General features: G+C 40.6%; 1 protein-coding gene across 2 annotated transcripts; it reads left to right on the forward strand.

Annotated features, from left to right (window-relative positions):
- Window positions 1-848: 848 nt before the first annotated feature.
- WDR19 (WD repeat domain 19) lies at window positions 849-25955 on the forward strand. 2 transcript variants are annotated; one of them, XM_032955255.2, is made up of 36 exons: window positions 851-1039; window positions 2797-2888; window positions 3373-3438; window positions 3534-3659; window positions 3859-3974; window positions 4245-4360; window positions 4723-4803; window positions 5189-5301; window positions 5625-5798; window positions 6017-6087; window positions 6513-6685; window positions 7262-7376; window positions 7927-8036; window positions 9009-9131; window positions 9423-9572; window positions 9865-10012; window positions 10177-10381; window positions 10529-10688; window positions 10832-10942; window positions 11338-11447; window positions 11556-11613; window positions 12359-12505; window positions 13041-13123; window positions 13245-13328; window positions 15906-16052; window positions 16525-16649; window positions 16961-17070; window positions 17289-17357; window positions 17677-17754; window positions 19446-19542; window positions 20324-20448; window positions 20858-20939; window positions 21334-21484; window positions 22283-22406; window positions 25364-25440; window positions 25593-25955. In XM_032955255.2, the coding sequence occupies exons 1-36, from the start codon at window positions 1034-1036 to the stop codon at window positions 25714-25716; spliced, it is 4047 nt and encodes a 1348-aa protein (XP_032811146.1). In that variant the 5' UTR covers window positions 851-1033; the 3' UTR covers window positions 25717-25955. The 2 variants fall into 2 exon arrangements, with proteins under 2 accessions (XP_032811147.1, XP_032811146.1); XM_032955256.2 differs by lacking the exons at window positions 19446-19542; window positions 20324-20448; window positions 20858-20939; ... (2 more) ...; window positions 25364-25440; window positions 25593-25955 and adding an exon at window positions 17899-19439 and having other exon boundaries at window positions 849-1039.

Consider the following 25955-nt stretch of genomic DNA (forward strand, 5'->3'; position numbering starts at 1 on the left):
TCAAAATGCAAGTAAAAAACATACTATGATAATATATGATGCATTGTCCTTGATCTGATTGGTCCACACCAAGGGACGGCTTTCTTTTGAGCCTCGACCCAATTGATGTCGTTTATATTTAGTTATTTCACATCGGTTTATTGTATGATAGTTGGGTAGTTGCAATTCTTTAGCGTCAATATACTAAATGCCTCTGTTAATATGTAAACTCTGACTTTAACATAGCTACTTCCGTGACCAGTTACATGCTAATCCCTCAAACTAACATCATGCTAATCTCCCAGTTACATGCTAATTTCTGACTTTAACATCCTGCTAATATCTCACTTTAACACAGCTACTTCAATGCTAAATTCTTCTGTTGATATGTAAACTCCTTTGTCAAGGCGCTCTGCTCCTCCCACCCAGCTTAAAAGACGCTGCTAAGCTTAGCAGTGTTAATTGAAGCACTGTCTCTGACAGTTCTGTTTCTTCACCTGAGGAAGGCTACTTGCGTTGTGGCCGAAACGTCGTGAGAATTAAATTTTATTATGTTTTATTTTTATTATTTTATTATTTTCCTTCTACGTGACTTTACCGAAAGAACCAAGAAGATAAAAAGATTATTTAGAAATATTTATTTTTATTTTTATGATAAAATATAGTATGGTCATCAGTATGACATAAGTATACCAAGTTTGCAGTCGATACCACATTGGGAAGTGGGTTAAAATTTTGTTACAAGATTTGAGGATATGACAGCAGAGTTAATAGAAAGCGTGTAAAATAATAATATAATAAAAACAAGTTACAAGCCACCGCCCGATTTTAGTTACGAAACGCGTTCAAAGCAAACGTGCTGCTTCGCGCGACCCGTAGCGGGCGCGCCACGCGTTGCCACGGTGACGCGGCCGAGTCGCCCCCTCCCCAGGGCTCGGATAGCGGCTCGCTGAGTGAAGAACCTCGGCTGAACACAACAACAAAAACAACAACAACAAACCAGAGAGGAGTCCGTGCACAAGACGGCTCTCAGGCTCTCAAACACGCCGTCGCGATGAAGGTGAACGCATTGCTCACGTCGACAGAGTGTCGCGACGTTAACTCGGGGCTGGCTGGTTTCGGAGGACGTCTGCGCCCGCGGTCAAGGGCCCCGGTGTCGAGGCGGCTTGGAGCCTCTCGTCGCAGGGACGAGTTGCCGCTTAAGACTTTTAATAAATGGTGAACTAAAGTACAACTTAACGCCGCTCAACCCGTTATTACTTGATGTGTTTGTCGGAGTGTTCGCGTCATTTTTTTTTAAATAAGGCACGGGGTCAAGTTTCACGTGAGCTTTACTGTACAAGGCATTCCATTGTGATGCGGTGCCCTAAGTTTTGTACTTTAACGTTGTTTTATTCACAGCAATAGTGGGCATTACAGTACCACGGCCCCGAGTGTACTACACGGCATCTATTTACAATATTGTACAATGGTAGTTACTATGGCATGTATATAATTGTATTTATAATATATTTATACACACTGAAAATACTACAATATAGGTGGTTCTGTAGGTACGAAAGTACGGTATAAATATTAATACAGTGTAATGTGGGACCTCCTTTGCCAGTACCAAAATATGATAATAGGGTTTTCCCCTTTTATCTGGCAACAAAACAGGTGTTAAGTTGTTAAAACACCAAACTGAAACCTTTTACAAGGAATCATGCCTGCATTAACCACAATACTTGTGATCAAAATGTAAAAAAAAAAACATACTCTGATAATATATCATTGTCTTTGAAACTGATTGGTCCACACCAGAGACAGTTTTCTTTCGAGCCTAGTCTCAAACGGTGTGAGACCAGAGGACGCCAAAAGGCGAACAGCAAAAAGACAATGCCACTATCAGAGTAATGAGAGCTCGGGGTGAGCATCTACATCATGGGACTCCTTTGCCAGTACCAACATATGAGAATAGGTTTTCCCCTTTTTTCTGGCAACAAAAGAGGTGCTAAGAAGTTCAAACACCAAACTGAAACCTTTTACAAGGAATCATGTCTGCATTCTGACCACAAGTATTGTGGTTAATGCAGACAACTTAACACCTGTTTTGTTGCCAGATAAAAGGGGAAAAACCTATTATCACAGTATAATGTGTTTTACAATATAAGAATCGTGGAGCTTAGTCTCACTGAGTCGTATGACCCTTTGAGCAGGAGGATACTACATGGGGATTTTTTACCAGTTGCATTCCTGTATTGAGGGGTTGGAGTCATGTGGAAGGTATTCGGAAAACACACAAGTGTGGTGACCAGTCAAAGCTTCGCACAGATAGATTCACGGATCCAAAGCTGTACTGCCACCTTCTGGTCAATCTTGATTTGATACCTTCTGGTCACCTTGCAGCCCAGGCAAGCACCAATCAGACTCAATCTGCGTAGCTTCTGAGATATAAAATTGGGTGCGCAGCTGTGGGGATATTGAGGTGTATAGGGATAATGTCACGGTGCCTGCTGGCTATGTTGGTAAGCATATGTCATTCAGTGTGGAAGAAGATGTGAATCTTTTACAGAGTTATTGAACATTTCAGCTCATGTTTAACTGGGTATAAATGTCCTTGGTACCCCTATGGACCAAACTGCATAAATGCAGCGCCTGACACAAGTGATTTTGTGTCAGGCGCTTTATATATGATTGCCAAATGTTGTTTACACATGTTTAATGAATCGATGACAATAAAAGTAAACGATTCAACATTCTTAATGAATACCCACCAGCTGAAACGTGTCATTCTCAGTTGTGTGAAAATTGTGTGTCTTCTTTATTTCGTTTCAGCGTGTGTTCTCTCTCACGGAGAGGAATAACACTGGAGGTCCATTGCTGTATGGCTGGCAGAAGACGCTTGGAAATTATCTGGCCCTGTCTGGGTACCTACAGCACTTGGGCTGGGAATAATCCCACCTGAATGAAATAAAACACAAACAACAAAGCTACCTTATTCACACATTTACACAGTCACCTTTGTAACAAAGTGCTAACCCTGTGTTTTATGAGTGTGCCTGTATTTTTACATTTGTTTGCTATTCTGTGTGGCACCGTGTCGCCTGTATATTTGAAAGGATTATAGTTGCCATACTGTAAACATGTTTAATAGTTGTTTATACTGTAAAGACATGTCAAAGTATATATTTTTGGGGTTAATATGGGTCAGTTTTCGAACACTTAATCATTGTAAAGTCAGTCGTACTCTAAATTTCTATTCTTATTCAAAACCACATTTAATATATTTAATTACAAATCATTGACAGAGTTAGGTTTTGCTCCTGTATTTGTCATAGATTAGGGTAATAAGAAAATAAGGTTTAAGATATCTACATGACGTGTTGATCAAATGCACGATTTTCCTCTTAGGTCAGAAAGTTCTGCCAAGATTTATGACCGGCATGGCCAGAAGATCGATTTGATCAACCTTCCCGGGTAAGAAGGGCTTGAAAAATAAAGTCTGTTAAAGTTGTGTTCATGTGTCACGTACTGATGTCATTATTTACTGTGGCTTGTTAATGCTTTCACAGAAAGTGCTTGGGGTTTGACTGGGATAAAGATGGCGACACCCTTGCCTTGATTGCGGAGAAGTCGAGCAGCATTTACCTCTGGGATGCCAATACGCACAAAACCAGCCAGGTGGATAGTGGTATGAGGTGAGATAGCTTCATAATCCAGCATTGCTTAGACACAAGAGCGTCACTACATGTTGACCCCACATTTTGAAATATATATGGATACTTTGTAACTTAAGTATTAACGTTATTGATACGTAGGTCTTCTTTTGTAATTCAACATCACACGAGTGATTTTCATCAATTTGGATTCCAGTTAAGCATCTGCTCTCTACTGCAGGGACCAGATGACATTCTTGCGTTGGGGACGCTCCTCGGCCATGCTGGCTGTTGGCACAGCCAAGGGAAACTTGCTCCTTTACAACCATCAAACTTCACGCAAGATACCCATACTTGGTACGTGACCGCTGCTTGTGCATTGAAGTGTAACATTATGAATAGCGAGCAAACTTACCTTCATTATCGCAGTACAGAAATGCAGAACTTGTTATCACATGTAGAACATGTAATTATCACTGATTGCTGTTTATCTTAGTCGTTTCTAAATTATTGCTGCATTAAAAATGTATCGTAGATTGCACAGTACTTCATTCACAGTGAAGGTATACACATTGGGATGAACCAAAATATGTTTGCATTGTCACATGCTTTATGTGCATTTCTCAGGTAAGCATACAAAACGCATAACATGCGGTTGCTGGAGCGCCCAAGACCTTCTGGCGCTTGGCAGTGAAGACAAATCGATTACTGTCAGCAACCCTGAGGGTGACACTATACGACAGGTAAGACACCTGTTATTTCAAAATTCATTGGCTTTCCTTGCTCCACATAATAATCAAATGTTTTGTCTGTGTATAGGTTTAGATTGTTAGTTTAGATCATTACTGGACTTAATGAGAAATACACTTTGTAATAACCTAGTGATATTGTCCTTAAATGTAGCCAAGAATATGATTGTGGACATGATAGCAAAAGTGTCGGTCAATACTTTGTAATTTGAGATGATGGTATTATTTGCTTAAAACGAGTTATCTAACAAATAAACTTGTTTTTGTTAAAGAATAGTAACAACCAGCATTGTTCATGGTTTAATTTGTATTACTAATATTGACTGAGCGTTTGTATTGTGGGCTTTGTTTTGCAGGCCAGCATCAGAGCAGACCCAAGCGAGATGCTTTTTTCTGTGATGAAAACTGACGAACGAAACAACTATGGAGAGAATACGGTCAGGCATAGATCGCATTTCAAATGTTTTAACCTGCATTGTAGTGGCCAGTTTCATAAAATATATTGATGGTATTCCTTATGTTGTCATTTAAAGTCATGCACTTAACGGGGAAAACGTACCACTTAAGTTGTTTAATGCATGTAGTCACAGGATCCAAACCTTATTAGTGTTCAGCGCAAGACCGCGCATAGTAGGCTGCTTGCCTTATGCACTTAGGATAGAGTGATACAGCTGTAATCACAATGCAGCTTGGGGATAGAGTAATACAGCATTAACCAACAATGTATCAGCATGTGCTTCACATGGACATGAGCATAATTAGTTTCATGATAGCGCCATTATTTAACTGACTTGCTTTTTGGTTGATTTTCCCACTGAACAGGTGAGTGTTATGGTAGGAAAGAAGACCCTGTTTCTTTTTAATATGAACGATCCAGACAACCCAATTGAACTCGCCTTCCAGCCGCGATATGGAAGCATCGTCTCTTACCGCTGGTAAGGGTTTCTTTAAAATCAGTAGATCACAGCACTACACTACAGTGAAATTAATACTGTAGTGTATACATGCAGAAATGCTGTTCTCCAAAGCAAACATTTCAGTATGTATCTTGAGAGATAAGGAAAGCTCATTTTGCTTTGTTTCACCCCATATTTGAAACTATAATTTTTTTTAAAAGTTTATAAAATATTTTATTGTATGAAGTAATTTTAAAATATTTTATTGTTTTGGTACCTCACATACAACTTTTGGGAAAACGTCCTTTTAAATCACACTGACAAAGTAACATGCTCATAAAGTACTTTCATTCCCACCTCAGGTATGGCGATGGCTACATCATGATTGGCTTCTCGCAAGGTTACTTTGTGGTGATCTCCACGCACATGCGTGAGATTGGCCAGGAGCTCTTTCAGGCTCACAACCACAAGGACAGCCTCACCAGCATTGCTATCTCGCAATCACTAGGCAAGGCAGCCTCCTGCGGAGACAACTGGTGAGTGTGTCCACCAAAAAGTGGAAAGGAAACAGTACAGTATGTTATTTTGTAGTAACAGCATCATTGCATTAAACTGCTGTTGCTGATGTAGTTAGTTTAATTAAGTGAATAACCCCAGACACAAGGTATATTGTTGGCAATGTGCTACTTACATATGTGTACATATAAAAGACTGTTTCATGATTCATTTGCGATTTTGTTTTTATTGTTATCAGCATCAAGATTCATGACCTTTCAGAGCTCAAAGAGATGTATGCCATTATTACCCTCGATGATGAAATCAAAGGTATAACATTCTAAACATTTATAAAACGCAACACTGCAACACAGCTTGTATAGTAATAAACCATACAATCCCTTGATGTTAACTAAGTCCTGATGCTATGTAAGCCAAACTTGCATTATTTAGAATATTACAAATAGAAAATATTGATGTTTAAAAAGACTATGTAACAAATAATGTGTTTCTTGCTTCTAGATATTTCTTTATGTGCAATGGACCTGTATTGAAATTTCTAAATTCAGATGTACGTATTGTCCAAAGTTAATTAAACCAATGCTTTTATTTTGGATGCTTATTTTTCATCAATCTGAGTGAAGTCTTCAGCAGGAATACATGGAGCACCAAAATCAGAAAATTCACTTCATTGGCTACTTCTGGACTTTGTCATTAATCAAATCTCTACATCAATGTGTGTGCGCATGTAAAAGGTCTGGACAAGCTGGCATGGACAGACGATGGGCAGCTACTGGCCATCTCCACCCTGCGTGGCTCGTTGCACGTGTTCCTTACCAAGCTGCCTGTGCTGGGGGACACATTTTCGACGCGAATTGCTTACCTCACCTCCCTGCTGGAGGTCACCATTGCCAACTCAGTGGAAGGGGTGAGGAGCCAATGCCAAACGACCACACCAGTGGCCTCACACTTGGGTGTATTTATATGTAGTTGCAAGCAATTGTATGACCTCAAGGTCAACCTTTGTTGGTCGCAGCCAGACTAGCAGATCTCATTAATGTAGAATTTCTCACTCCTAGCAATGCTTAGCCTGGTGCTATAAGGTAAAGGTAAAATAGTAGATAGTTTCCTTTTGTGCAGTAGTAATTTATAATCAGGTTACATTTCAGTCCTGCTAAACATGACTTTGGGGTTGAGTAATGTTTAACCAATGAGACTGCAGTATGGAGCACACTTGAGATTGAAATGGTTGTCAGCTGTCCTGCACTGATAGAAATAGCATCATTATCAGGTAGCCTTTTTTCCAACAGTTGATAGAGAATAACTTAGGGCAATCTTGGTGAGGTTAGAAATAATCTTGATAGACACATGTAATTTTTGTACAATGAAATGTCATTGTTGTACAGTGAAATTCCATTTGCCTTGAATAGTTTCAGGAAATATTTGTTTCCCCGAGTCTTCCCAATAAAGGGGTTTGTTTATGTCCTTTATTCTCTATAACCAGGAGCCGCCCGTGACCGTTGCCATTGACGTGGAGCCCAACTTTATTGCGGTGGGGCCCTACCACCTGGCCGTGGGCATGAACAACCGCGCATGGGTGTATGCGCTCAGCGAGTCTGGTGCGCTCACATTCTTCTAGCCTCTGATAGTGCTCCGTCAGAATCAATGCCACACACATAATATGAGTAAACATTTTTTTTTACTTATTAGGTTTACAGTCATCACCCAAAATGCACCCGACCTCTATCACATTTCAGTAGCTAAGGTGGCTCGAGCCTAGATAGTGCTTGGATGAGTGAACACCACCCACATGGTGTGGGGAGGTGCTCATCCAACAGTGGATTGACAAAAAGGGCTGTATATATAGCAATATCTTGCAATTAATTTACAATGTTATAGATTTTTGGCAATATTTTGGTCTGGGTCCCTTATTAAATAGTGGACATTATTATTGTAATTGTACTTTAAGTCAAGTCTTTTCTGCATTGTAAATGGTCTAATGTAGCTCCATATAGGAGATCGACTCAAGAGTATTTTTAAAATTTTTTTTTTCACATTTGATCTAATATGCAGTGTGGTCACAGTGCCATGGGCCAGATACCACCGGCAGCTACAACCCACATTCAGACGATGGTTAATTGACACTGTATGTGTGGTATCTGTGCCTAGGTGCAGTGGAGCGGCTCAAGGACCGTGAGTACCTAGGCACAGTCAGCAGCATGCGTCTAAACGCTGACTACGCTGCCGCCCTGTTTGAGGGAAAGGTCCAACTGCACATGGTGAGTGCACTGCAGGACTGACACTGCAGTGTCAGCTGTGGATTTAACTGACTCTCATTAGCACAACTAGCAATGTAAATTGGACTGCATCCTAAGGGGTGTTTTAATTCCCACAAAACTTGGTATTGCCTGTCGTTTACTCTGATAGCAAAAAATATTTTACCAGTTCCATACAGTACTATCATTAATAAAAATAGATTCGTATGCTCATGATTCAGGTACAAAATTACGTGTCTACGAATCAATTTAGTATCATTTGTATATTTTAAATGCCTTTGTCAATGTCTATGCATCCTATCCACATGTACACTGAGAGACCGAGAGAGCAACACGTGGATTAGAGAACACATGCAAATGATAGGAATTATTGAGTTCATAAAAATAAGTGGGCTTGCAGAGAACAAATAGCTTTAAAAGCTTGTGGTCAGTGGTTTAGGTTGGCAGCCTAAGGCGAGAACAGAGGAAGACTACTGCAGAGATGGAAAGACGAGATCATCTCATGTATAGGAGGTCGATGGATTGTTGCATTCCAATACTTTGAGGAAAGGTGGCAACTTGGGGAGGCCAAGATAGGTTATATGTGAATGGTTGATATGACTTGCAGCCATGATATTCTGCACATTGCATTATTGATAATAAATGAAAAATGTTCTGAATTATGATTCTTAATTGTGATAGTTCATCAGAATGCAGGTGGAGGTGAATAATTATATTGCTACAGTGAATCGTACTTTCTATGGAGTTTTATTCAGTTATACTTATATACGTGTAAATTACTCGCAAAAACCTTGGTACTGCATACAAACTTGTGGTGAATGTATGTTGCGTGAAAGTATACACATGGGCTTCAGCTGAGAGTTTGAATGGAAGTATACAGCTGTGGCAATGAAGCTTGCGTAGGTCTCAGAGCATTTGTGGAATAGCGAAGTAACGAACCTGTGCGGATTTCAAGGTTGTTTGTGGTGATGCTAGGTTGAAGCACAGGGTCCTGATGGCCAGGAAGAACGTGAGACACGGCTGTTTCCCAGCGGGGATGATCGAAGCCGTATTACATGTCACGCGCTGACCGCCGACTTCCTGATCTACGCCACAGATGTGAGCCGCAGGCTTGCACATACACATACAGCAATGTTTGTGCACGTATGGGCATACACGTGCAAAATCCTGCTTGAATAACACATCTTTGAAGTGGAATATTTGCTATGAAATAGCCAAGAATGTTATGCAATGCTTATATTTTTGCTGAATATTCCTTTTCAGATCTGCTTATGAGGTTAACTTGTAGATTATGCTTTAGGGCCTCCTTTTTGGGACTTGTTATTTTGTGTGTGCTTTGCACATGTGAATTTTTTTTTATTTCTTTGTGCCTCTATCTGTTATGTACAGGCCGGTGGTATATTTTACTTTTTTCTGGAGGACTGGCAGTTTGTAAACGAGTACAAGCACATAGTTGGTATCCGCAAGCTCTTTCCAGACACCAGTGGAACTCAGTTGGTCATCATTGATGACAAAGGTGATGGCTACGTCTACAGCCCTGTGAGTAAATCATTTTAAGATGACACAACAGCAGATGCCTACGTTATTTTGTAGGGGCATTGTATCTAATGGCCATTAAAAAATAAAAACTTATTTTAAAAATATAAAAGTATGGCAACCGATACATTTTCATGTCCGGTCTTTCACTGTCACATATACAATGCGATTACCACACATTTGTTGGTTAAAAAAAATAATGTATTAAAATATATTATAAAAGAGTATTTGAATGCACTTCGGTGGAGGTGTTCTGTGATGTCTTCAAATATGTATTTGTGCTGGTCTTATTCAGGTCAATGACTCCCTGTTTGAGATCCCCAACCTATCACCCACCATCAAGGGCATCCTATGGGAAAATTTTCCCTTGGACCGAGGAGTCTTTGTAGCTTATGACGATGACAAAATATACACGTATGCCTACCACAAGGACACCATCGCAGGTACTGACAAACTAAAATTCACAGTTCACTTGAGTTTCAATGAAGGCGCAATACATTTCTTGCAAAAATATAGTCCACTTTATATATGCACTTTTATCTGTAATTGAGACTCATAAAGTAGCAGGCATAATCTTAACCAATAGTTCTTCATTTAATGCCATCAGGTTCCAAAGTCATCTTGGCGGGCGGCACCAAGTTGCCCTTCTCACAGAAGCCCCTGCTGCTCTACAACGGAGAGCTGACGTGTCAGACTGGCAGCGGAAAGACCAACAACCTCCTGCTGGGCTCGCACGCCTTCCTGAGCCCCATGGCTGACAGGCCTCAGCCCGAGTGTGCCCGATTGCTTACCCAGAGTCTCATGCTGCGCAGGTTAATATTCCAACATGAAGATTCTCAGACACATGTAACATGCGCATACGTTTGATAGAAACATTTTAAAGTGATGTCCTTACCAGATTTGGAAATCAGAAACAACACGTTGTGCACTTTTGTTTTTTTGCACTTGCTTTCGGTTAGGTTTAAGGATGCGTGGACGATATGTGAGCAACTGTCAGATTCGGCAGCGTGGAACGAGATGGCTCGTGCCAGCTTGTATCACATGGAGGTGGAGTTTGCCATCCGTGTGTACCGCATGCTGTCCAATGGTGGAATGGTGCTAGCACTGGAGAATATCAAGGTTAGTGGTTTTCATGCAATTAAAAGTGGGACAGTAATACAATATTACAAAGCCAGTGAATCAATTACATGTTTTTTACCTGTAATGAATGGTTGTATTGAATGACTCCAGCAGTGCTGTTGTGTTCTCACCACCTTGATCAGGCAGTGGAGGATCACAATTTGCTTGCGGGACACCTAGCCATGCTAAGTGAAGATTTTAACCTCGCACAAGATCTTTTCCTGTCCTCCAGCAACCCGGTGGCTGCGTTAGAGGTACTGGGTAAAGTGGAGGAAATTAAGCTTTCCCATACATACACACATGTTGATCATTTCTCACCATAGATGTGTATGGTTTCTTATCTTATAATTTATCTGATGTGTTATATTCCACAAATTCCTGTAAGCTTGCACATTCTCTCGATTTGCACGTAAGGGATTCAATAGCCAGCACAAAATGTAAGTCTGCTTAATATGCTAGTTTGCATTCTTCTTTGGTCTCATGAAATACATTCACAGTTTACCAAAAAAACATGTTGAAATAGCAAGTGCATTGCAAAGCTCTACAATCTGTATAGAGCCCATAGGGACCTTTTATTCCACTTGAATACATGATGTCATGCAATGAATATTCTTTCTTATTACTCTGCTATGTGCGCGGGCATGAGCAGATGCGTAGGGATCTGCAGAATTGGGACAGTGCCCTTCAGCTGGCCAAGCGTCTGGCCCCAAACCAGATCCCCTTCATTTCAAAGGAGTATGCCATGCAGCTGGAGTTCACGTAAGTCCACAGATACTGACTTATTACTTGGCATCACTTTGCCTTAATTCTTTCAATCTGAAACAATGAAAAACTCTAAACATTCAATTTATGTTCCTTTTTGTGCAGCGGAGACTACGTGAATGCACTGGCACATTATGAGAAAGGAATAGTTAACGACAACAATGTAAGTTTAACTTATTATATAATTCTCCCTGTTTATGATGTAAACATTTTACTGTGAAGTTACGTGGAATGCTAAATTACAGAAAAAAGTGGTGGATTAGCATTAAGTAGACGAGGACATAGTTGTAATGGACAGCCAAAGTAATGAACATTAAAGCTGATACACAAGCACTGAGAAGAATATAGTGTGTAAACCATGCCCTTTATGCAATAGTGTGTTGAGAATGGTTAACAATAACGATAATAAACTAAGCGGTGCCAGGAGGTCTTGGACCCAGAACAAACCACCTATATCTCCACTACAAAGCAGTTGCAATTGTACATAGGGCCCAGCTAGTCATATTGCATGAGGATCAGGCTTTATAGACTGGCATCTGGCTACAGTCAATTTGGCAGGCTGATGCACCATTTTGTTATACGCACCAACCCCTATTAGTCACTGCGGAGCTGCCCCACCAAACAGCAGTCCACATTGTCGAGGACTGCCCCTCATGGCAACTAGAGGGTTGATTGACAAGGTTATCGAACTGGATGACGTGGAAATTGAGTGGTTGAGTGATTTAGATATTCTAGATTTGAAGCTTTCGTGACTGCAAGAATTCATAACTCTTTGGTTTTATTCGGTAAAATTCGTTTTTTTACCTACGTGACTTTACCGAGTAAAACCAAAGAGTACGATTTAGATATTGACCAGTGATGCAATAAGAAAATTCTAATAAGCTGTCCCTGACGGTCCCTGCTGCCAGTACACGGAGCACGATGAGGCATGCCGGGCAGGTGTGGCGCGAATGGCTTTGCGCATGGGAGACATCCGACGCGGCGTCTCGCTCGCACTCAAACACTCAAGTCGCATCCTCAAGAGGGACTGTGCTGCCATCCTGGAGAGCATGAAGGTGGGGAGCTGTGGTAAATGTCAGCCAGTGGTGTAGAATTAAAAAAAACACGGTAAATTATTGAAATCTCGCTCACAAAAACATTCTCTAATATAGTAGATCATAGCAGGATTACGTGGTGGTGAATGATTGGATTCTGCTATTTTTCTCAGGATTCTATTGTGAGGAGTATGCATATACACATAATGGTTTATCAATTAAAATTGATGCTTATGCACATGATACATGTGTCAGATTGATATATTCATTGAATTGGAATAATTGTGGCAAATGAGACAGTACAAATGAATAAAAAATGTGTCAATTCTCGAATTTAATCGTGACCCAAATGGTGATTGTTCACTACATGAAGGAATCTGCTCCTGTGGGTGATAGTTATGGCCAAACTAAATCCCTTCTCTCTCTGAGTTCTGTCTCTTGAATATAATTAAGATTTGCTTTTTAAAATCTTGTTGGCAAAAAGCAGTCCTATGTGTGTATAGACTGTAAGTAATACATAATCTGAAGAGTTACATTTTTTTTGCTTTTCTTGTAGCAATTCTCAGAAGCTGCTCAGCTCTATGAGAAGGGGCAATACCATGACAAGGCAGCATCGGTCTACATCCGCTCCAAAAACTGGTACACAGCATTTAACTGCCCTTATTGAAAATCAAAAATACTGCAACTCTTTTCTCATTTACTAAACGCTGTGTGTGTGTGTGTGGTCAACGAGGAATTGACAATGATATTTCTGTGGCAGGGTCAAGGTGGGCGAGCTCTTGTCCCACGTCGCCTCTCCCAAAATCCACCTACAGTATGCCAAGGCCAAGGAGGCAGATGGCAGGTGAGGCAATTTGGACTATCACTTGCTTGTCACTAACCACCACTCCTCTAGCTGACAATTTGCTCTATAAATTCAGAAGGTGCAAATGTTGTGTTGAATTCCAAGCTTGGTTTGTGTTGATTTCCTCTAGACATGTTTGTTTATTTGGACATGCTCATTGTTTCCGTCTGGGTTTTACATGGGTGTGACCTTTCATTCCTGCATTTTATTTTATTTTAGCTTTTGTGCATTTATTTATGTACTGATATTAATTCAGGCCTTAATTCCTGCCTATCACAGATGATTCATACAGATTGTACGGATACATGATCCCTAGGCTGTATAAATTATTTGGTATTTTTTTGAAGGAATTTCACCCTGATTTGTTCCAAAAATAGGGCACTGAAGGATGAACTAGGGAATTATGCAGCAGCAGTAATGCTTTGTGATCCAGTTTCTTCTCCCGGCAATATTTTTCAACTGCTGGGCAGAAATGATTCTTGAACCAATCAAGAAATCAGTAGTGACCCAAACCTTGTTATTGGAGTGCCAAATTACGGGAAGATGAGATTTGATGCAGCCTTTAAAAGCCTTTGGTGTTTCGAAGTAGTCCACAAGTAGTGGCTTATGCTTGCAATTGCCAGCTGTGTTGGCACCCACAAGCAGAGTGAGTCGGTCCTTAGACGCCTTGGAACCAGTTGCTGTCTTTTCTTCTTTGGATAGGAATGTGCTTGCTGGCATTCAAAATAACTCAGTCTCATCTACGCTGAACACTTAATCAGGGTAGGAGCCACCTTCCTCAATAATCTCCTTTAAAGTATCCTCATGTGCCTCAGATGCTTTGGCATCGACACTCGCTGTCTTATCAGTCGTCTTGAGGTGATTGTAGCACCTCTTAAATTTGGCAAACCACCCAGTACTAGGAACACATTTTTCACACCCGCCACAGTGTCACCAGCTTTCTTCTTCAAAGAGGATTGTGCTGAGTGGCATGTTGCCCTGATTCTGATGCTCAATCCACATGCCCAACGACTCTTCCGTATTTTCCATTAATGCACTGTATTTCCTCAAGTTTTGCTGCATGTAGTGGCGTCATACTCTCTGCCCTGGCTTTAGTGTTCTCAGTCCCTGTGTATATTAAAAATAATGAATGTAGTCAAGCCCAGGGCTTTTCTGATGTTACAAACTTGTTCTCCACCTTCAAATCGCAATTTGTATATCCTTCATCTCGAGTGTAATGGCCTTCCTCTTTGCTTTTGGAGTACCATTGCTATGCCCACTTACTGACCTCTGGGAACTCATGGTTGATGGGGTGGAGCGATAAGCAGCAAAGGAAATGCTAACAAAAGTTTGTCACTGGAGGAGCTCACTCGACGAAGCACACAGGCACACGGACAGCTAGTAGGCAAACGGCTGCAGGCTGCCGTGTGCTGACTGCTGCCACGAGACGGATATCAATAGGTCTCCGATCTCTAAACAAACATTTTGCTCGTTTCGGGAAAAAAAAAACGGGTCTAAATTCAAATTGCTCGTTATAGCAAAATCTCGTAGAAGAACGTTCGTTAAACGAGACTAGCATGTAGTTTATAAATGCGACTGCATCTTCATATGCTTTACAGAAATGGTAGGCATATTTACATTAAAGAGGCATTCAGTTATAGGCATTGGGAAAAAAGGAGGAATTGAACTTGATCAGGGGCAGCGGGTCAACAGCATGGATGGCTGGGAGTTCCAGACCATAGGGCAACACAGGAGAATGAGTGACTTCGTACTGAGTGATGGTTGACAACGAGCTTTGACAGTGGGCCTTGGTTTCTTGAGCGAAGAGGCTGTGGTGGGGAGTAGAATGATATGAGAGGAAATACATATGCAAGAGTAAGTTTGTCTAGGATTTTTAAGGTGGCGGGGGTGATCTTAAAATTGAGGGTCTCAGCACCATCTGCAGTAATGAATAGTAATCATTCCATTTTATATTCATTCATGCAATTGCATCCCACAATGGTGCACATCAATTATCCAGTTCCATGCAAAAAAGAAAACCCCACTACTTAGAAAAAATATATTAATACATAAATAATGAGAAAAAAATGCACATAACAAGAAAAAAATCGCAGAGAAAATAAATAAAAATGTAAGATGTGGGAGATGTTGTGCAGATGGAGATATAATGTCTCGCAGAGTTTATATGTGGGAAGGTGAGCTCTGGGTCAAACACATTTCTAAGATTTTTCACACTCTTTCCCAGTGTAATGTCAGTTCAGGAGATGTATGCTTAAGCGAGAGTCTTTGCTTTTTGCTGGTGAGGAGTACTTCTGTTTTGACAACATTTAGCTGGAAAGAATAAGAAAAGATTTTGGATGACACTGCGTCAAGGCAGGATGCGAGTGTTGACAGTAAGGTTGGGTTCATGGAGGCAATGGCGATGTATACTTGGGTCTCATCAGCATCAAAGTGATTGTTGACATTACAACTGTAGAAAATTTGCCAAGAGGGAGAATGTATAGAGAAGAGCAAAGGGGGTGGCTGAGGATTCGCTCCCACACACACAAAAAAAAAAAAACTCATTTTGATCCTGTGTGTCGGGGTCTTGGGGTGCAGGTACAAAGAGGCTGCACTGGCCTACGAGAATGCCAAGGACTACGACGCCATGATCCGCGTGCTGCTCGAGCACCTCAACAGCCCTGAGGAAGCCGTGCGTGTCGTGCGCGAGACCCAGTCCATCGAGGGTGCCAAGATGGTCGCAAGGTGTGATGCAGCACCTGTGAATGCTCATACACTATTTCAACATCTCCCATTTCCCCCTCCATCATTGTTCTGATTCCTGTTGTGCTTTTGAACCTTGAGTTTCAATATTCACATAAATGTATGAAGATGTATTTACATTTCCAAGGACAGGAATATCTATATGAAACTATTAATCAAACCTTATGTCCCATGAGGGTCCTGATTAGTTTTCATAATCTAGTAACCAAATGCAATTAAAAAAAATCATAAGATTAAATAATATTGATACTAATTAAGTCCATACAAAAAACATTCAAGAGAGTGATGCAGACTTAAACATTAACAATGTTAGTGATCTCCGAGTGAGTTACTGTAATCAGGCACAATCTGATCATTTCAAAGAGTTTAGTAATAGAGTTTGCACGCACAAAGGAATGGACACTTAATGCACACATGTTATTGTTGGACTGAGCTCATGCATATATGGTCACAGGTTCTTCCTGCGTCTGAGCGATTATGGTTCTGCAATCCAGTTCCTGGTCATGTCCAAGTGCAACAACGAGGCGTTCCAGCTGGCCCAGCAACACCAGCAGATGGAGGTGTACGCCGACATCATTGGTAGGCAACGGTCCCTCCTCAAGCTTAGCCCAAGGCATAGATGTGTCTCATTACTGCGAGTCGGTGTTCTATGATAAGTCACATGTCACCCTTTGACATTGACATTGATCACATACAAACACATTGAGGTATACATTGGGACTTAGTGTGATTTTACTAGTGAAAAAAATATGCAGTTAAAATAAATTGATAGATATACAGGATGTGTATGTTTAGTTGCTACGACACTTATCTTAAGCATTATATATATAGTTTTATGTAATTCTTTATAAAAGAGCACAGAAGTTAATCAGATTTTGTGTTGTTTTCAGGTGCGGATGCCACTCCTGAGGACTACCAAAGCATTGCAATGCATTTTGAGAACGAGAAGAAACACTTTCTGGCTGGGAAGTTTTTTCTGTTGTGCCAGCAATATTCAAAGGTATATTTTGGGGACATAATGTGTATTAAGATGCCTTTAAAAAGTTGTTATTGTTTTAAAGTAATCTTTTGTATTGTAAAAATAAATCTTGATATTATATCATACAACAGACAGTTGTTAGTTATTTAAACTTCATTTGATCTATATTTTCCGTGCACACACTACTGTGTGTTAGCCATATCTCCACCAGCTGTTGCTGATGTATTACTCTGTTACAGGCGCTGAAGCACTTTCTGCTTTGTCAGGGAGCAGACAATGGGCAAGCTATTGACATGGCCATTGAAACGGTAATTATCTGTAGGTGCATTGACACATTTCTAGCGTTTCTAGTTTTTGTTTTATTTGTAAGTAATTTTTACCCAAAACATTCATTGTAATGTAGTTTAACTTGTTAGTGTACTTGATAAAAAAAAATACATTATTTCCACATTGTTTTTAATTCTCGAAAATCATTGTATTTATGGTTTAGTTTATAGGGGTGCTTATCTTTGTGGCACATGTGTAGTGTTCACAAATTAAATGCCTTTAGTTGTGGTTTACTTATGAGGACACAATTAAATAGACTGGAAAAGAGAAAGATTGATTTTTGTTTAATTCTCCCCCAAGGTTGGAAGGGCCAAGGATATGATGCTGACAAATCATCTCATTGATCATCTCATGGGAGAGACGGACGGGATGCCAAAGGTAAAACTCATTCTGCATCGATTCCCTTTGATGGTTAAGAGCAGTGGCTGTCAATCTTTGGATATTCGTGTTAGATGTTGCTTGCTAAATGATCTGTATGGTGCATGAAAATAAAAAACCCTCCTCCCTTCCACATTGATTTAGTCTTCCACAGTGACACTGGAAAATTGGTAAAGGCTCTTAGACTATTACATCTTTGTCTCGTTGTATTGCTTAGCTTTCTAACATTCCCATACTGTGTTGATACAATAAGTGTTTAGTGTTCTTACCGGTTCTTTTTTGTGTTGGTTGTTTTTCCATTCCCTTGTGATGTTTGCATTGGCTGCTTGCTACATTGACCTGTGTTCTTCTTTGCACCATGCTGCTTTTTAATCACTGCCTTGCGGTGAGTACCGCCTTGTGCCGACCAAACTGCACCAGAGCAGCACGGTCCACTGAACAGGACTTGCTCTAATTGGTAGCTCAGTGATGCTCTCTTTGTGACTAACTTTGCTTCTATACAAACGAGCTCTCATGCGACTTGATAGAAATTGTATATTAGTATGAACCACTAATTTTGAGAGTGCATGTGGACAAAATAATACATCCTGTTTTATGAAAAACACAACTCAAAAATATGCTCCTGTAGATGCACAAATTATTTGTGTGACCTTGAGTGTCCGACACTTGTTTGAAGCTGAATAAGAGCAATACACTTTAAATGTAGGTACTCCTTCGGAGCATTGTCTGGTGGCATTGTATTAAAATGCACGGGAGTGAGGACAGATACGTAACTAGAGTGCCATATTGCCGTATTTAGTTGCTTGGCTCTTAACTTTAAAGTTAATTTTTTGAGTAACAAAGCTTCAAAAATGTGTCAGACTGTCCAGAGTACATAGCCTCAGTACATATTTGCAAGATTAGGTCTGTTTGTTTTTTAGTTGTCTTTCTACATTTGAAAGAGCAATTATCAGCCAAGTTAAATATTTAAATTAAGGGTGTTTTTATTCCTCCCAATATGTATCCAGGATGCGTTAATAAAAAACATTGCAGGATTGGTAAATAATCATTATAATTTGATTAGCTTATAGCATATTTATTGCAAAAACTATTTGTTAGCTACTTTGAAAATCTGTGATGGCTTATGTTTCAAATGTGGAATCACAAAGCATGTTTGAGGGTGGTAAAGTTAACATTTCTTGTAGATGGTGGGGTGACTCGGTAAGCTAATGGGCATGTCAGTGCACTCATCTTCCTACTCTGAGAACTCGAGTTAAATTCCAGGTTTCAGCCACCTGTGTTTAAACCAGTTAACAATTAATGCAGAATACCCCACGTTAACTTTGTTATTTTAATTAATTCGACATATTCCAGCTCTGAGAAAAACATTTTGATTGTCATGCAACAAAGGGTATATGAAAAGATGCAATTCTTAGTGTTGATTAGAGGCAATTCAAGGGAGTAGTTTTGTGGCGTCATCTTTCATGGGCCATTCTCTGACGCCAGGTGATGCTATTTTTAGTTAAAGCGGTTCCAAATGGAAATGTAGTCTTCTCGTGATCTGACACCATCTCGTGCGTTGTGGAATATAATTGGGAGAAAATGGTGAGAAAATGTCCACATTGACATAGAAGGTTGTGCTGTCTGGATTGTTCTGGGCATTCAGCACCGTCGGAACTCAGTGTGCCGTGCATTCCTTTTAAATGCCCCAGGACGCCAAGTACCTGTTCCGGCTCTACATGGCACTCAAGCAGTACCACGAGGCAGCACGCACGGCAATCATCATCGCCCGCGAGGAACAGGCTGCTGGTGCGAGCACGGGCCATGCGCGAAGGCTGGCGCAAGCGGCTCTGCTAGAGCACTATTGTTCATTTCTAATTTCAATCGTTTCATTTTGAGCTTAGCCAGCCATTCTTAATACATTGCAGGTATCCCTCGATTTACAAAAGGGATGCGTTCTTCAAAAAACACGTGTAAAATAAATGTTTTGTAAATGAATAGCTTTTCCCATTCATTTAACTATACTCCTAACCTAAAAATATACACCGATTTCACTATTCACAATACAAAGTAATGAAGAATATAAATATAAAAACTATTAAATAATAATTAATTTAAAATACAAATAATTAACCTTTTCAGGCAAGTCACCAAAAGATCAGCATGTTGGAATGACTGGGAAGGTTATTTGGAGGCGTGTTACTGTTGCGCTGCAGGGATACTGTGACGCTGTCAAGGATGGATGACGCAGCCTCCCGGGTGCCTCTGATTTGATCTCACGGCACATGCCATGTGAAACTTTGGTCACACGGAAATTCAATTTTGTTCATAGACATTTTTTATTCCATAATTTGTCAATTGTGTAAATGCGAAATGTTGTAAACGGAACGTTCGTAAATCAGGAGATAATTCTATATGTATACAGACAAATATGTACTCTGCAAGAATATTTAATTGTAATCATCATATCCTTAATCCAGAAACAAGTATCATGACCAGTATGCCATCTAAGCCAGCCCTTGATGTATGTAGTTTGTTAAATTGGAAAGCACTGCTCAGCATTCACATACGCTGGTTGCTTGTGCCACAGGGAACTACCGAAGCGCGCATGACATGCTGTTCAGCATGTATGTGGAGCTGAAAGCGCAGCAGATCCGCGTCCCCGCCGAGATGGCCACCAATCTCATGATCCTGCACAGCTACGTGCTGGTTAAGGTATGGGCCCCATCGTCCCTTGCTCAATATGCATCATTAAAATTGTCACACTGAACATTTGCCTGCATTATATTTCAACAGCACCAGGCTGCATTCTTTTATTTCAATAGTTCAATAAATTTCAGTATCGGCATAATCAATTCCAATGCAACATTAAATGCAGGCCACAGCAGTTACTGTAGTTTTCCCTATTAAATTAGTTTTCTTCAAATTGGTTTACATTTTACTGTGGTCATTCAATTTGAGATGTGTTCAAAACACATTTTTGCCACTTTCAGTTTTGAGTTGTGCATAGTTTCCACAAGAATACTGAGCAATAATGGACATGTTATAGTGTGTACAAAATGTCGCTGTTCCTGTTAATGCAAACCACTCATTCTGCCCTGGTGTGCACTGATTACTTGTACAGATGCATGTGCGACGTGGCGACCACATGAAGGGAGCCCGCATGCTTATCAGGGTGGCCAACAACATCAGCAGGTTCCCATCTCGTGAGTCACTAGACCTAGAAAGGCTGCTAAATATACATGAGCAGTCAAGGATTTAAAAATACATATACTGAATCAATTAGCATCGCAAACTATGATTGTGTTTTTATGGACATTGGATACACAAATGTTCAGTGGTTATATGTGTGATGCAATATTAAATAAAATATAAATACCAGTTACTTTAGCTTTGAGAGCCTCTATAGCTGCAATGCTAAGAGAGCCCTGTTTTTGTAAAGCAGTATTGTCTATAGAAAGCATTTCACCTGCGTACAGCACAGGCATGGCTCAAAGTTTATGTCAAAAATTAAGCTGAAACGTAACCACATGTGTATGTTTTATGCTTTTTAAAGTTTCTGTGATTGTCTCATCTGTGCTTCACCATACCTGGGAGCAGACATTGTGCAGATCCTGACGTCGACAGTGATTGAGTGTCACCGCGCGGGCCTCAAGAACTCCTCCTTCAGCTACGCAGCCATGCTCATGCGGCCCGAGTACCGTGGAAAGATTGACCCCAAGTACAAGAAGAAAATTGAGGCCATCGTCAGGTCAGCTTCATGCCAATCTCTCATTCATCACAAAAAATGATTGTTATCATCATGAGCCATTGTCTATGAACTACGACTGAATGAAGGTTCTCCAAGCTATCGCTATCCCTCACGGTACAGTGCTACTTCCATCCATGTCACTCCTGCACTCCATTTCAGCGGTGGCCGTCATTGGACATGATCTCTCATTTGGTTGACATTCCAGTGTTGTTTGGCCATCATTCTGTCTTACGATGTGTCATCCCCAAGCCCATTTACCGTTCTTAATTGTCAGTTGTGTTTGTTTCCTGATCTATGTGTTGCTTTTTCCGTCTCTGTAATTCAAAGCATGATTCTCATTTTCTTTGGGTCTTTCGGTAAAGCCACGTAGGTAGAAAAAATAATAAAAATATCGCGACGTTTCGATCGCAACGCAAGCAATCGTCATTGGGTGAAAAAATAGCAAGAGAGCTGCTGAGGCAGGATGTTATAAAGGTTTGAGATGGGTGTAGCCCAAGGGTCATCAGTGAAGTGGGTGGGGCTAGTGAAGATATTTGCATGTCAATGTTAGATCGGAGAGAGCTGGGCACCCTCCACGATGACGATTGTTAGGAGAAGAGGTTTAACTTTGATGGTCCATATGTAAGGTAATTATTTTAAAATTTAGTTTGATTTCTTATACGGTACATTTGTTTTTTTGTTGTTGGCCAACATGATCTGGCTAAATGCAAAATCCGGCTAAGAGTATTTTTACTGTATTATGTTTTAATTGTGTGATTATCATTACCTGTCATCCCTTATCCCTGTGTGGATGCAAAGGAGGCCAGACACATCAGAGGCAGAGGAACCATCAAGCCGATGCCCATTCTGCAGCTTTCAGTTGCCTGAGTGTGAACTGGTGTGCCCCGACTGCAAGAACACGCTGCCCTACTGCATCGCCACGGTGAGCAAACAACATGCTGGTGATCATGGTCATATCAATGCACACTCCCTTTAACTGTGAACAGTACTTGTAGACCAGTGGTTCTTAACCTGGGTTCGATCGAACCCCAGGGGTTCGGTGAGTCGATCTCAGGGGTTCGGCAGAGCCCCCGCCACGGAGGTCCGGACACACTTGAATTATTGTGTAAATTTGTGATGACACACACGGCCCGCTTGGCCATCACTGGCTGCAGATGATCATGCTACACTGCTTGGCCAATCAGCGCTGCGGGGAATTTAGTGCGTACTCAGTAGTCAACGTGTGACTGTTGTTGTCGTACGTCGTGTGATTTCTTTAATATTTTATCCATACTAACTATGTCGGGCAAAAGAAGAAAGTGGTCGGACGAATATGTACAACATGGATTCTCATGTATCACGGAACGTGATGGGAGTGAGCGTCCTATCTGCATGATTTGCAACGCCAAGTTGAGCAACTCTAGTCTTGCACCGGCAAAACTAAAGGAACACTTCTTGAAGCTGCATGGAGACGGGGAATACAAGAACACAACACTTGCTGAATTCAGGGTGAAGAGAGCCAGATTCGATGAAAGGGCCACTCTGCCTGCTCTTGGATTTGTACCTGTTAACAAACCGATCCTGACAGCATCGTACGAAGTTGCTTACCTGATCGCAAAGCAGGGCAAGCCACACACCATTGGTGAAACACTTGTGAAACCAGCTGCATTAAAGATGGCGAATCTGATACTCGGAACAGCGGCCGAAGGTAAATTATCCCAAATTCCCCTTTCAAATGACACCGTCAGTGACAGAATAGAAGACATGAGTAAAGACATCTTGGCTCAAGTAGTCGCGGATCTGATTTCAAGCCCGGCAAAATTCAGCCTTCAACTCGACGAAACCACAGACGTTTCTGATCTAAGCCAGCTTGCTGTTTTTGTACGCTATGTGAAAGACGACATGATAAAAGAAGAGTTTTTATTTTGTAAGCCTCTTACAACAACAACGAAGGCAGCCGATGTGAAGAAGCTTGTGGATGACTTCTTCAGAGACAACAATCTTTCATGGGATATGGTTTCTGCAGTTTGTACGGACGGAGCTCCAGTCATGCTGGGAAGAAAGTCTGGTTTTGGTGCGCTAGTAAAGGCCGATGCACCACACATCATTGTGACGCATTGTATTCTGCACAGGCATGCGTTGGCAACAAAAACCTTACCTCCAAAAATGGCAGAAGTATTAAAAACTGTGGTGGAATGTGTGAACTATGTGTGAAAAAGTGCTCTGAGGCACCGCATCTTCAGTGAGCTGTGTAAAGAAATGGGCTCTGAATTTGAGGTACTTCTGCTCCATTCTAATATTCGGTGGTTATCCCGGGGACATGTGCTGAATCGTGTTTTTGCCATGCGTGTGGAATTAGCCCTGTTTTTGCAAGAGCACCAACACTGCCATGCAGATTGCTTCAAAAATCCTGAGTTCATTCTCATTTTAGCGTACATGGCTGATATATTCGCAGCTCTCAATCATCTCAATCAGCAGATGCAGGGTGGTGGAGTCAATATCATGGAAGCGGAAGAACACCTGAAGGCTTTTCAAAAAAAGCTACCGTTATGGAAACGACGAACAGAGAACAATAACTTCGCAAACTTCCCGCTTCTGGACGACTGTGCAAGTAAGATCGAAGATGTGTCTGGAATCGGAGATATTTCTGTATCCACGGAACTGAAGCAAACAATTGCCACGCACTTAGATGAGCTTGCAAAGTCTCTCGACGGATATTTCCCTACAAGAGAGTCATATCCAGCATGGGTGAGACAGACGTTCACGTTTGCTGTTGAAACAGCAGATGTCAATGATGAATTCCTCGACGAAATCATTGAAATTCAGCAGAGCCAGGTTCAACAGCAACTCTTCAGAACAACAACGCTCTCAACGTTTTGGTGTCGACAAATGAACAAGTATCCAGTTTTGATTTAAAGCTTTCGTGACTGCAGTAATTCATATTCTTAGTTTTTTCGGTAAAGTCACGTTGAAGAGAAACAACAAAATAACAAAATATATATAAAACAATAAAAAATTCTCACGACGTTTCGACCATAACTCAAACGGTCATGACCGTTTGAGTTATGGTCGAAACGTCGGTCATGACCGTCATGACCGTTTGAGTTATGGTCGAAACGTCGTGAGAATTTTTTATTGTTTTATATATATTTTGTTATTTTGTTGTTTCTCTTCAACGTGACTTTACCGAAAAAACTAAGAATAAGTATCCAGTTATTGCTAAGAAAGCCCTGGATTTTTTTATACCATTTGTTACAACATATCTTTGTGAGCAATCCTTTTCGAGGATGCTGGACATAAAAACGAAGAAAAGGAACAGACTTTGCTGTGAAAATGACATGAGAGTGGCACTTGCCAAGGTGAAGCCACGCATATCTGAACTGATCTCTCAAAGGCAACAGCAGAAGTCACATTGATTTCCAGGTATGTAATTTGTTGTGAGTGTATGCATTGTGTTGGTTTTATTCTTTGAACAAGGTAATGTTCATGCACGGCTCATTTTGTGTACCAGTAAAAAACATATCTATGTCTTGAATTTGAAAAAAATCACATTTTATTTTTCACTAAAGAGGGGTTCGGTGAATGCGCATATGAAACTGGTGGGGTTCGGTACCTCCAACAAGGTTAAGAACCACTGTTGTAGACCATTCTGAAAGGATGGCTATTTTTTATATTCTTGTGATTAAAGTTTCTTTTATATTTGACTTTACTCTTAAAGAAAAGAGCCAACTAAATTTTTATCGTGCCATTTTAGTTCAGTCTCATTCCTTATTAGAGTGTAGTAGGACAGTGAATCTTTAATCAAAGTTATCAGGGTTAACCTGCTGCCATAACATTGGAAATACAGTTTTTAAACAGGTGATTCTCAATCAACTTCTCTTTGGGCTGAATTGCATGCAGGGGCGTCACATGGCCAAGGATGACTGGGGTATCTGCCCCCACTGCAGTTTCCCAGCACTGTATTCTGAATTCAAGAGGTGAGGCTCACTGTGCGATGAAAAAAAATGCCTTCTACTTGCAGCCATGTTATCATAACCACCACACAAATGAATACTGATTTAGCTGCGTTTGTGAGGACTGTTCATGAATACATTTACAGTTGCTGATTTGATTCTTTTGAATATTACAGTTTACTTGAAAGTGAGAGCACCTGCCCAATGTGTTCGGAAAAGGTTGGAGCGGAGCAGATCAAGAAGATAGAGGATCCGAGTGGCTACCTGCGTCCCGATGATGTGGAGGATTTAATTTCTTGATAATTTTGAAATGCCAAGCAATTGTGAAGTGTAATTATTTGTTAATATCAGACACTGTTATTTTACACGTGTGTATTGTGAACATCTTAAATTGTAAATCAGTCTAGCTATGTACATTTAATGCAATGTGATTTTTTAAAATGTGTACCTTAGAAAAAAAACCCTTTATATTTAGACCATGCATAATGATTTGTAGTGTGCAAATGTTGTACAAAATATAATTATTTTAAGCACTATGA

The sequence above is a fragment of the Petromyzon marinus genome, chromosome 16 (assembly GCF_048934315.1).
Source record: "Petromyzon marinus isolate PM22_M1 ecotype Great Lakes invasive population chromosome 16, UKy_Petmar_22M1.pri1.0, whole genome shotgun sequence".
NCBI classification, from domain to species: Eukaryota; Metazoa; Chordata; class Hyperoartia; order Petromyzontiformes; family Petromyzontidae; genus Petromyzon; species Petromyzon marinus.

Bases quoted from the DNA above. Each gene is read 5' to 3' on its own strand.
- WDR19 (XM_032955255.2), top strand. The intron at 4,804-5,188 runs GTCAGGCATAGA...CCCACTGAACAG, and splicing joins ACAACTATGGAGAGAATACG to GTGAGTGTTATGGTAGGAAA. The intron at 17,358-17,676 runs GTAATTATCTGT...TTCTCCCCCAAG, and splicing joins TTGACATGGCCATTGAAACG to GTTGGAAGGGCCAAGGATAT.